Source organism: Pundamilia nyererei, unplaced genomic scaffold, assembly GCF_000239375.1.
Source record: "Pundamilia nyererei isolate P.nyererei 1_Seehausen unplaced genomic scaffold, PunNye1.0 scaffold00431, whole genome shotgun sequence".
NCBI classification, from domain to species: Eukaryota; Metazoa; Chordata; class Actinopteri; order Cichliformes; family Cichlidae; genus Pundamilia; species Pundamilia nyererei.
The window spans coordinates 39,990-51,703 of record NW_005187832.1 but is presented as its reverse complement, the minus strand read 5'-3'; the positions used below and the strand labels follow the sequence as shown (position 1 = coordinate 51,703).

The window sequence follows — 11,714 nt, the reverse complement described above, 5'->3', positions numbered from 1 at the left end:
CCAGTCATTTTTTTCTATAAGCTGGCCTTAAAAATGACAGAAACCACTCAGTTCAGAAAAAGGCTTCAAGGCTTTCTCTTAGTCGGCTTTCAAGGGGTGAAGAGTTAAGGCTGGGTCGGGCTATCGGCTTGTACTTGCATTTAAGAGACATTACATGAATTTAATTTTCTTGCAAAATTCTTCAGGTCAATCAGCACGAGACATTTCAATTTGTAAAATATTTGCGTACCTCCTCATTACTGCTCACATAAAGTAAATAACTGCTGGGCTACAGAAATGCATCTCAGTCCCACAGTGTTCATACCTTCGTCTGAGGTCCTCAGCAACGGTTGCTCGGCAGCTGAACAGGTAGGCCCGCAGTGACTGGAGCTGCTGACGGAGACGCAGGACTGTGCTCAGAGGCTCACAGTGTTCGTACAGACAGGGGTTAAGCTGCTGGATGTCCAGCAGTGGCTCTTCATACACAAACTCCAGGAACTCCTTGGCCTGTTTGGACACCTGGAAAAGTTTACATTAAAATGACTGCATCAAAGACCACTGACATATGAGGGATAATCCTGAGCTCAGACTTTAATGCTTGACAAGATAGAACAAGATAAAACCTGGGTGGCTAATTTTATTTACCCCCCGCCCAGAGCTACAGTAGCCATTTTCTGCTTTTTCTATTAATTGCTAATAATGTGGGGGGCTGGAGTCAGTAAAAGAAGTATGGTTGGGTAGTTGAAAAATAATCCCATATTGAACACAAATCTAAGACCACGCTTTCTGGCAGTAGCTTAATATTTAGCGTACAGATGTGATAGGATCAATTTTTCTCCAGTACTTACTGGAAACCTGCAGATCTTTAACAGTAGTCTTACAGTATACTATAAGCTAAAACATGACAAGGCTTTTTAAGCCCCAAAGACCCTCCTCTAATGATTCTGCATTAAAAATTTGTTTTTTCTTTCATATTTCTGTGTGTATGCTTTCATACCTTGTGCTTGCTGGTGTCCCAGTTGTGCAGCAGGCGTGCTGGGATGAGGAAAGAGTTGTCCTGATGGCAGCTTTGGCAGTAGTACCAGCCACTATAGTAACAAACCTTTGCCTTTCCTCTGGACAGACCAATGGGACGCTGACAACCTGAGGAGGAAGTCATTGATGAGTATATGTGTGCCTTCAAATTTGGTACTTTAGTGTGTCTGAATGCTATCAGGACAACTCAAAGTCACACAATTTGCTTTTCAGTCCCAAAACATTTTAATCCAAGTGTTTTTTATTGTCTCTGACTCACATATCATCAAATTGCAGCTTCACTAAAGAGATCCATATCTGTAGCTGTATTTGTTATCAGGGCTAATTAGTATTGCACATACTTGGTGTTAAAGGTGCACTGAAGCAGACAAAGACGAGCCCTGAGAGAGAGCACAAAGGCTGTAATGCAAATTGGTTGGTGTTAATATGTATCGGTTTATTGCCCCACACTAAATGCCATGCTAATCCAGCCAAGTAAACCTGTAGATAATAAACAAGATAGCCTCTATTTGACAAGATGCTCTGACCCCGATAAGGTAATCCATTGGATCAGGAAACGCAGATAATCAAACTTAAATTATCACCTTGCAGGTTTTATACCTCTGACAACCAGGCAGGCTTATATCCATGCCTGTTCACTCATAGTATATGTAGTGAATACCTTGAAAGCAATTAATGGGTGAGGACCAAAGATCAGTGTCACTCGGTTTAACCAAATGTGAAATATGGTCACAATCTCTTATCCATCCCTGAATTATGGTTACATAATGGTCAAATGTTTTGCTTGCAAAATAATAAATAATATGATGTCACAGTGAAGTGGACCTTAGACACAGTTCATGAACTTGTCGTTCCTTTTTTATGTTTTTTATTCTGACATTTTGATGTTGTGATGTTTTGAGGTTGTGTTATCTTGACAAACCAAAGCCACTCTGAAGACAACAGCTGCCTGCGAGTGATCGCAGACCTGGCCCTCGGCTTCAAACCAATCGTTCAAAAGGCATCCAGATCAGAAGCTGATTGCACACCGTCATTATAACTTGGGTCGTGCTGTGGTCCACAACCACCGTTTTCTTTAGTGTGACTAGGGCATAACAAAGTGGGTGTGTGTGTGTAGCTGTGTGTGTGGACAGACATTGTAGGGTGGGGCTAGCAAAACTGAAATAGTTGTTCATGCAAAGTTCATGCAGTGCCTGTGTTTGGAGGTACGCAAATAAACAAGCTCTTGAGCCAGACTTTCACTCTTTCACTCATTACACAACCGTTTGTCACATTTTGAATAAACACTGCGAGCAGCTTCCAGAGAGACTGCCTCCATATTTATGCCACAGTGGGTATAATGGGTGCTTTTTATCATGCTTTCCAGTGACTTTTCAAAACAAGTATAAAGCCACTGATGGTGTTCACAAATGTGTGTGGAATGATGATGAAAACTTCTTCTCTGTATGTTTGCTCAGCTTTGTAAAAACTTCATACATACTAGTTTGGTTCCTGTGCCTTTTACTGCTTTTAATAGAAGAATTTCATCTTGAAACGTTTAATACATTTGGTATTTTAAACTATATTTACGTTGTAGTGAAATATCTTTAAGCGTATCCACAGAGCCTAATGTAGTATGCACTACAGCAACAATATCCCTCTTGTTTTTGGCTGAGGGAGCCTGTGCTGATCTCCACTGCAACACAGAAACTCCTGAAACCACACATGCATTCTTCAGAAAGATGATCCTGATAGTTCCCATTTAGTGCATCTTCTATCCAAAATCTTCACCTCACTGATTTGAGGTAATCCCTAGATAACAGAATCCTGGTTCTCCCAGTAGCCACAACACAGCAGACTCCATTTACAAAGAGCTCTGCAGACCTAAAAGACCAACAGATTCTCTGCTCTATTCAGCCTGATAGCTTCCACACTCTGCTTTGTCTTCCAGGCTCTTTAAAGTTCATTCTTCACCCAAACACCCGGCCCTGCTCTCTGATCACGCGCACCCAAACAGTTGAGCGCTGAAGCAGTTCAACAGGTGTCTCTTATCGCACCATCTTAGCGGACACAGAGCCTGGAGGAAAACAGCAAATGAGGAGAGGCACAGAAGAAAAGATCCTCAAGATTGTTATCTAGGAAAACACAGGCTTAGGAAGCTACGGAAAAAAGAAAAGGAAAAACAGTGGAAGAGGGACATGTGTCAGCGTGTTTGTCAGCTCTGCTTTAACACAAGAAGCGCAGGCTGAATGAGAGGAAAACAGGAAAACAAAGACATAATAAGTAAAAAGCTATTGAGAGATGAGAGGAAAGAAGGGACTGCGTGAAAGAGAAGAGTAAGATCAAACAAGCGCAGATGATGGCAGACAATAAAGACAACTATCACAGACAATAATCTGAAAAAAGGCAGACAATGGTCCAATCAGCATTCAGAGCTGAGCTCCTTCTTTATCTAACCAAAATAAAAAACATATTAATTTGGGAGCTTCACTCACAAAAAGAATGGAAAACCAGGCCCAGCTAGTACTCCACTAGAAGCTTTGATTCTGAGATCAAAATAATCTTTTTTTAAAAATATATTTTACTATTCAGTTCATTTATTGCTTAAGTTTTCTTCTCCCTACCTTTAAGCCAGCTTTCTTCTGATTGGCTATTATTTAAAGAGCAAGTCAGAGAAGAGGATATCCACTCTCTCTGACATCACACAGAGCCAAACATAAAAAAACAAAACCGTCTGAAACCCGGTGTTTAGAGCAAGTCTGAGACCTGGGTTATTGCTCAGTGGGATTAATTACACATATGCCGACCTCAATATTTAAAAATTCTTGCCATATGTAATATGTAAGTGTATATATGACAGATAAGAAGAATAATGCGGCCTGACGGTAGGTGGAAAGTTCTAACATTTTCAAATTCTTAATTTTTTTATGCTTTGAATGTGATGAAATGCTAAACTTTGTCACTGTGAATCAAAGAGATTAGTAACGGATAAAAGAGAATCGTGAACAACTCTGTACAACGCTGTATCCTGTGGGGCGATGTACCAAAGCTCACAAAGATCTGAACTACGGAAGAAAAGCTTCCTATAAGTGAGCCTATAAGCGAGTGGCCAGTGCAGTCCCTGGATGTCAATCCTTTTGCCTTTAATTAAAAATGTGAGTAAACCTTACAAAGTGATTTTCCATCTGTCACATGTATGACCTCAACGTGAGTCAAAGCACCGTCAGACATGATTTGCCTGTCTTACTTCCTGTCCGCTGTGTCTCTAATTCATATCTCTAATTCTAAATCAGCATCCATTTTTAAGAATTTATAAAGTTTAAACAATGTGCATTTGTTTTTCTTTAATCAAAACCACTGTGCAAGGATACAATCCTCGACAAAAGACAACGATAAAGTCTTATCTTACTGAAGGGCCAACAATTGAATACATATGTGTAACTCACTTCTAGTTAGGCTTATTACAGCAATGAGCTCATGCTGCTGTTTTGGTCAATGCTCTTTCCAAAAAACCACAATCCGCTGGTTGGCAGCCAGCAGGCTGAGGGGATGGTTAACAATCAGAGAAACACTATGTCACTTCGAGGAAACGGCTGACCACCAGATCAGCTTTCTGGCCAACTGTGGTCTCAAATTTGGTGTGCTGCTGTTGGGACCAGAGGAACAAAGACAGATATGTATGTAGCCTGAAAACATTTGCAAACCGAATAACAACCTTTAACCTAACCTCAAATTCTATATCATGAGTAAAAGAAGAGAACACACCCACGCTGACTGGTCACACGGTGGCGAAAGGACCTCTACAGCAGCGGGGGCACTCTGTAGTGTCCTTTGCTCAATAAAACAAAAAGCAAAGTCAACAGCAAAGGCAATGTGGACTACAGAAGATGACAAATATCAAATAACACCATCCGTATAAATCTGATGCTGATCTGTGCCTCTTCCAAACCTCGAAACTGCAGCAAGACAACTGCAAAACATACACACTGCAGGAATTCTTACCAAAGAGCAGAGAGATCAAAGTAAGGACAGGTGGCACTTCTGTGTTCTGGGAGCAATGAGAAATATGTATGCTTTACGTCACATTACTCACTCAAACTAAGGTTGGACTTTTAGGAAGTTGTGTTTTTAAGAATATTTACTGTCATAAAAAGTAAATCAAGTCTAAGCAAGTATTTATATATAGATATACCTGCGATTCTTATCCAAGCCAATACAAAGTGGACACTTAGTGAATGTAAAGTATAGACACTGTGGGTTTAGAAGTATATATCATGTAAATAAACTGTAATAACACACTAGTGACTATACATAAATATGTAAGGACTTTATAAAAGTAATTATATAAATTACAATTTCAATACATAGAAATAGCAGCACTATTTCATCCTTGACAGTCAACTCATTCTCCCATTAGGCACTTTTGTCAGCAGTTTCAGTGGGCAGATTGGAGCATGATTGTGGTCAATATCTTTAACAAGGATGCATATTTTCATCACTGTGAAGCATCTAAATCCAGGCCGAACGAATACCACCCAGCGGCACAACTGCAGCTTCTTTTTATAGCTACTGTTTGTGTGTGTTTGAAGTGTTTGTACATTACAAAGCTGCAAAATCTCAGCTAATTTCCACCCAAACTACAAAGTACATTTGTACTTTTTGGTTATTATGAAGAAGAAAGAAGGGTGATCCCAAACAAACTGTCCACCTAGGATGGTTATGTGGAAGAGTTTCATGTAGACCAGAGCGATAACAGTTTGAAAGACTTTACAACCATCCAACCGGTGTAGGTAAGTGTGTTTCTATTTCACTTAGAAATAGAAATTTGTTAAAATACCTGCAACTTTTGTTGCCTGCAGGACACAAGAAAAAGTTCAACCCCACCACACCCAAACCATTTTATCCATCCTTAATGGAAAAAAGCATTTAGTGAAATAAAGGTCCGCATGACTCCATCTGCAAACTTGTTTGTTTACTTTCTCTACATTAATAGCGTTCATCCAGCTTAGTTTCACTCTATATTTTTCCTCTGGCAGTGGCTCTATGCCCACCAGCCGGGTCCGGCTCACAGTTTGAGAACCAGGTGGTGTAGCTAGCAGGTGGCAGATGAAAAGACACTAATTATGCTTATTTTAACTGAAGTATTAAAAAACAAAATCTCTAGTGGAATAACTGATTACTTAGTAAAAAATAAAATTCATATTGATTTGAGGTTTTAATTAGCCTCTCTAGCATGGGGATTTGCATCTTTCCTCTCTTGTATTATTACAAATTTAATCCATTTATAGGTGCTGTTGAACAAAATAGGCAATAGGCGAAACAACAGTCTGGGCTCATAGCAGGGGTGTAGCCAATTAGTGGCCCCCTCCGACCCACCCCGCACAACCTATACTCACAGAAACAGAGTTGTATCCACTAACTTTTATAAGTTCAACAAATACCGTTGTTTCAGATGCATTTAACATCACAACCACCCATTTATACTGAATTTATCTTATAGGTCTATTAAAAATAAACAAAAAAAATGACATTGGCAAATATTCTATATTTTATTATTTGAAGGTACAAGAAAAAAATCATAATCATGTGAAAAAGAAAGTGAAATCATGTGAAAAAGGCTGTTGCTGATGATTTACATTTACTTACCAACTTAATTCCTATGGAAGTAGAAATTGTGCACACCTCTAATAAAAGCAGAGGTTTTATTAGTTTGCTGATTTGGCATTCAGGCATACAAGTGTGTGTTAACCCACAATTTTCCCAGGAGTAGAAGCAAATTCACCCCATGTTCAGACCGTGCAATGCTCAGAGAAACTGGAAAAAAACCCCAACAGATACTAACTGAGGCCTGTAGAGTCTAAGATGTATGTTAAAGTTCATGACAGCATAATAAGACCAAAAGACCAAACAAGTATGGCTTGTTTGGAAGAGTTGCCAGGAGGAAGCCTCTTCTCTCTAAAAAAAAAAAAAAAAAAAAAAAAAAAAAAAGGAAGAGCATGGCAGCACCGCTTAGGCTTGCAAAGTTACATCTGAACAAACCACTTCTGGAACAATGCCCTTTGGAAAGATGAGACCAAAGTTTGACCATAATGCACAGCACAATATCTGGTAAAAACCAAACAAAGCATAGCATCACAAAAACCTCATTGGACAGATGTGAGGTAATCTGCCTGACAGCTACAGCCTGGCCCAAACTGGGTCATCAAAGAGGCCAATGATCCCATGCGCATTACCAAATCTAAAAGCAATTCAAAAGTCCCTCCACAATAATGTGAGAGACTGATAAGATCATACAAAAAACTATTAAGCATATTATGCTAGACGTTACATTTCTCAGCTGTTTAGCCTATTTCTTTTCCACAATAGCAGAAATACTGTAATCCTCTCAAAGGCTACTTTTAAAAAAATGTCCAGAGTAACTATTAATAGTTTCAGCTGCTAACTACTTCCTTCATTATCAGCAGAGGAACAACCTCGTTTTATTCGCGTCTCTGATCTTTTATGCGTCTTTTTGGGATGCAGAGAATGAGAGACAGAGGGAAAGATGAATGGGAATTCAAACATAGCTCAAAGGTCTACCGATTGTACTGCGGCTCTCTGTAGTGAGAGAGGGTCACTTTGACCTGCTAGCAGTGAGAGAGAGAGAGAGGAAGAGACACAGAGATACAGAGAGAGCGAGAGAGAGAGTGATGACATCAGGGAAAAAAGGGGGCTCATGCTTTCATCTGCCCGCCAGTGGTTCAAACAACCACACCTCTGACAGGACACCCGTGTGTGTGTGTGTGTGTGTGTGTGTGTGTGTGTGTGTGTGTGTGTTATGTACATGTGTGAATTAAAACTCAAAAGACGAGAGAAGCCTGAGCTTTGATGTGTCCCATTCACACCAACCAAACACTCCAATGAAAATGTGGACAAATGGAGAGTACTATGAGTAAGATGGCGTGTGTGTGTGCGTGTATGAGAGAGAGAGAGAGAGAGAGAGCGCAAGAGAGAGAAACTGTTTGTCTTTTGATGTGAACCCACCTCCTACTTCCTCACTTCTCTCATATCTACTGATTCCCACTTCACCCAAAGCCCCCCTGTCCCACAGATTCACATGGTCTGTGGGGGCCTGAGAATGTGCTCCAGCGCAAAAACAGGGGTCATCTAACCTGAGAGCACACTCTGCACAATGTGTGTGTGCGTCTGCACACTCATGCGTGTGCGGCGAGGGGTTATGGGGTGATGGAGAGTCACAGCCTTCAAACGAACACTAACCATTTCCTTCAAAAGGAATCTAAAATGCAGCAGTTCCCATATGTAATTAGCTGAATATATTTTACATTTTAAACAACGATTCACTCGATATGTTTGTAAGGAAGCAGCCTGCATATGCAAAGAGAAGACTTGAAACAAGTTCAAAGGGAAAACGGTGAAAGCTGAGGTAGCATACCGAACATGAGGTACTTATTACCGTCTTGTAGTCGCACGCTAAACGATTCTCCAAACCTACTTTCAGCTAAAAATGTAAAGGTCAATGTCTTTTGAAAAGATGGAGGTTTGATGCACATTTGCACAGCGGATGGCTGGATTCATTAATAAATAAATTTTCTATTTGCACCTAAAGTGCAAATGCATGCATCCAATTGTTGTCTGCTTTTGATCCATATATAGAAGTATCATCTGAAGATACTATGAGCAAGTGCTTAGCCACAGTGAAAAGGAAGAACTTGCTAACAGGGTGTTTGACAGAAGATGGATGGAAGAATGAATGGACAAATACTGTTTTGAGTGAAAGAGTGACGCTGCCAGGAAGAAGCTTGATAATGAGGACCCACACTTGAAACCACCAGCTGATGAACTGTGTTCCTTGTTATTGTCTTATCGCTTTCCTTGTTTTCCCTTGACAGCGTCATATCTAATAAAACAAGTCAAACTTAAAATGTAAACAAAAGAGGCCCAGAGTATAAGATCTTTGGTGACGTCTGATCATGTGCCAGGGGAACAACTTCGCTGGATGTCTGCTGGAGCAGTGAGCAGCTTTCTTCTCAAAGCTATACCACTATTTGGAGTTTGATGGTGATGGAGAGTGTTGGAAATCTATCCAGCTCACGCCAACGTTTGTTGATTTGTAACTTTCTATCCTCTGCTGCTTCTCTTCAATGTGGCGTCCACAGGGTTCAGTTTTACGCCCCCCTTGGATCTATCTTCAGGAAACATGGGATTTCTTTCCATTGTTATGCCAATGAGTCCCAGATTTATTTTCCTCTTAAAAAGATAAATGGTTTAACAGCAGACTCCCTGTTCAGATGTCTTGGTGAAATAAAGGTCTGGGTGGCTTTGATGAGCAAAAAATAGAAGTGAGGATTTTCGGTGACACTTCTGAGACACTACTATGGATCTTGGTTCTTTGGCGCAGTACGTTCAACTGAACATTACTAATCTGGGAGTTAAAATTGATGCAGATCTTAAACTTGAAAGCCAGGTCAGGGCTGTTGTAAGATGTAGCCTTTTTCATTTGAGGCAGTTAGCCAAAATAAAACCTATTTTATCAAGGCTGCTTTTTGACACGGTAATCCATGCCTTTGTTACATCTAGGCTGGATTACTGTAACGCACTTTATTGGGGTGTTAGTGATGTGTCCATTAGGCATCTGCAGGTTGTGCAAAATGCTGCAGAGCGTCTTTTAACTGGCACAAAAAAGTCTGAGCACATTATCCCCATTTTATTTCACTCCACCGGCTACCTGTACATTTTAGGATAATTTTGAAGTTATTTTATTTGTTTTTAAATCTCTTAATGACTCTACTTTTTCCTAATTCTCTATTTTTAACATGTTTGATTTTATTTTCTGTTATGGTATTTGTATATGTACAGCACTGTGTGAACTAGGGCTGGGCCATATCACACCATTCACAGTAATACCGGTATAATGTTGGGCAACAATAAGAAAATGAAATATTGCGATAGAATATAGGTAAAACGCGCACGCGCAGTGCCTTTGTTTACATACGCACATGGCGGAAAAAGCATGGCGGCGACGGAGAATAAGAAGGGCGAAAGTGGATCGTTGAATGAAACGGATGAACCAGAACTGGTTTGCTGCAACTTCAGTGGTGTGGAACTGGTTTAGCTTTCGTCCCTCAGATATACAACAAAGCACATTTTTGGTAGCGCATGCTAGCGGGCCGTCGTTATTACCGTGTTGTTTGGAAAATACGGCACACTTAAAATCAATCCTTTGATTTTTCTGAAAATCAACAGAGCCCCTTATAATCCCGTGTGCCTTATGTATGAATTCTGGTTGTGTTTACTGACCTCGAAACGATTTTATGTACACGGCACTCGAAAATCTGTCAAATGTTTCAGTACGACTTTGCTAAGCTACGAAGCCGCACCGCTTGATGGATTGTCGGAGCATTACAGCTATCGTAGGCGGAGCCTCATGGAGTGATACGTACTGTGCTTCAACATAATATTACCATATTGTGTGTGCTTAACCTCTTTTTAAGTTTTGTGGATATTATACATGGTTATGCTGAGGATATGTCGGCCAATTTCCACTGGAAATGCCTTTTGGTTAAACTGTCAGCAAGGAATTTGCATTTGCACTGTTAAATTTTTATATAACTTTAATGCAAAAAACAGCTGCTTGTTTAAGTAAAAATACATTGATTTTTTTTTTTTTTGCACTAATAAAGTTGTGGAGTTGTAAAGTATTTTGTCTCGTGTCAATTATATCGTTATCGCAAATTTTCAAATGTATATCGTGATAAATACTTTTGGTCATATTGCCCTGCTCTAGCGTGAACCCTGGTTTATTTTAAAGTGCCTTATAAATAAAGGTGGTATGGTATTAACAGAGAAAATGTCAAACTGAAACCTGTAAATCATCCCAAAACCTACTTTGATAATTGACTGTATAGGGAAGAAGACGAAGAAGAAGTGAAGACTGAAAACATTTACATCCATAGAAATCAGGATTCCCACTTTAAGGGAAGGGAGGGAAATTTTAAGACCAATTTCCACAAAAGAAAATCTTGAAAATGAAAGCTAAAAACCTGTGAGAAGACATAAGACCTCTATAACAAGGCCTTGAATTCAATGGTTGTAAAAGACTTCCGGGCTTCTAACACTGTAGGAGACCAAGAAGGGATACAGTCAAATAAATGAGGCGGTGACAGCAGGAGAAAAGGGAGACAAAAAGAGGGAAAGGCTACGAGTGTGAAAGAACTGGTGAGCGGAAAAGTAAAGAAAGGGAGGACAGGAGGGAAGTGAATGGATCGAGAGAGCAGAGGTGTGCTCTGTATAGAAAAATGGACGTATCCAGCTGTCCCGTCCTACCCAAAAACCCTTCAAACAAACAACTACAATCAGGGCTGACCACTGTAGCATCCCCAGGCTGCTTTTATTCCCTCTCATTCATTCATTCATTCATCCATTTTTCCTCTCCTCCGGTGCTTTAAGCCTACCAATTATCATCAGTTGCCCCCAGACGGCCTCTGTCCTTGTTCCTGTTTCAGCTGGCTTTTCAAACAGCTCTGCATTAATAAGCCAGTTGTTACAAATAAAAAGGGAGGTGAGCGGTGATTATTCAAAGCCCTGCTAAGAGACAGAAAGAAAGAGAGAGAGCGAAAGCCCATGTTTTACACCTAGGGTGAGTAAATGCAATTTATATGAATTGGTATGAAGAGTGATAAAAAAATAACAATAAAGGAGAAGAAGGCTGCGATAGACCTGGA

General features: G+C 40.1%; 1 protein-coding gene across 3 annotated transcripts in view; it reads right to left on the bottom strand.

Annotated features, from left to right (window-relative positions):
- The window catches only part of plekhm3 (pleckstrin homology domain containing, family M, member 3), a 45,776-nt gene that overhangs the window by 18,371 nt on the left and 15,691 nt on the right, over positions 1-11,714 (bottom strand). For all 3 annotated transcript variants that reach the window (XM_005753474.1, XM_005753475.1, XM_005753476.1), the window contains 2 exons: positions 977-1,122; positions 305-498 (listed from right to left, as the gene is read on the bottom strand). In XM_005753474.1, the coding sequence (XP_005753531.1) occupies positions 305-498; positions 977-1,122 (340 nt within the window). The remainder of the gene's footprint in view (positions 1-304; positions 499-976; positions 1,123-11,714) is intronic.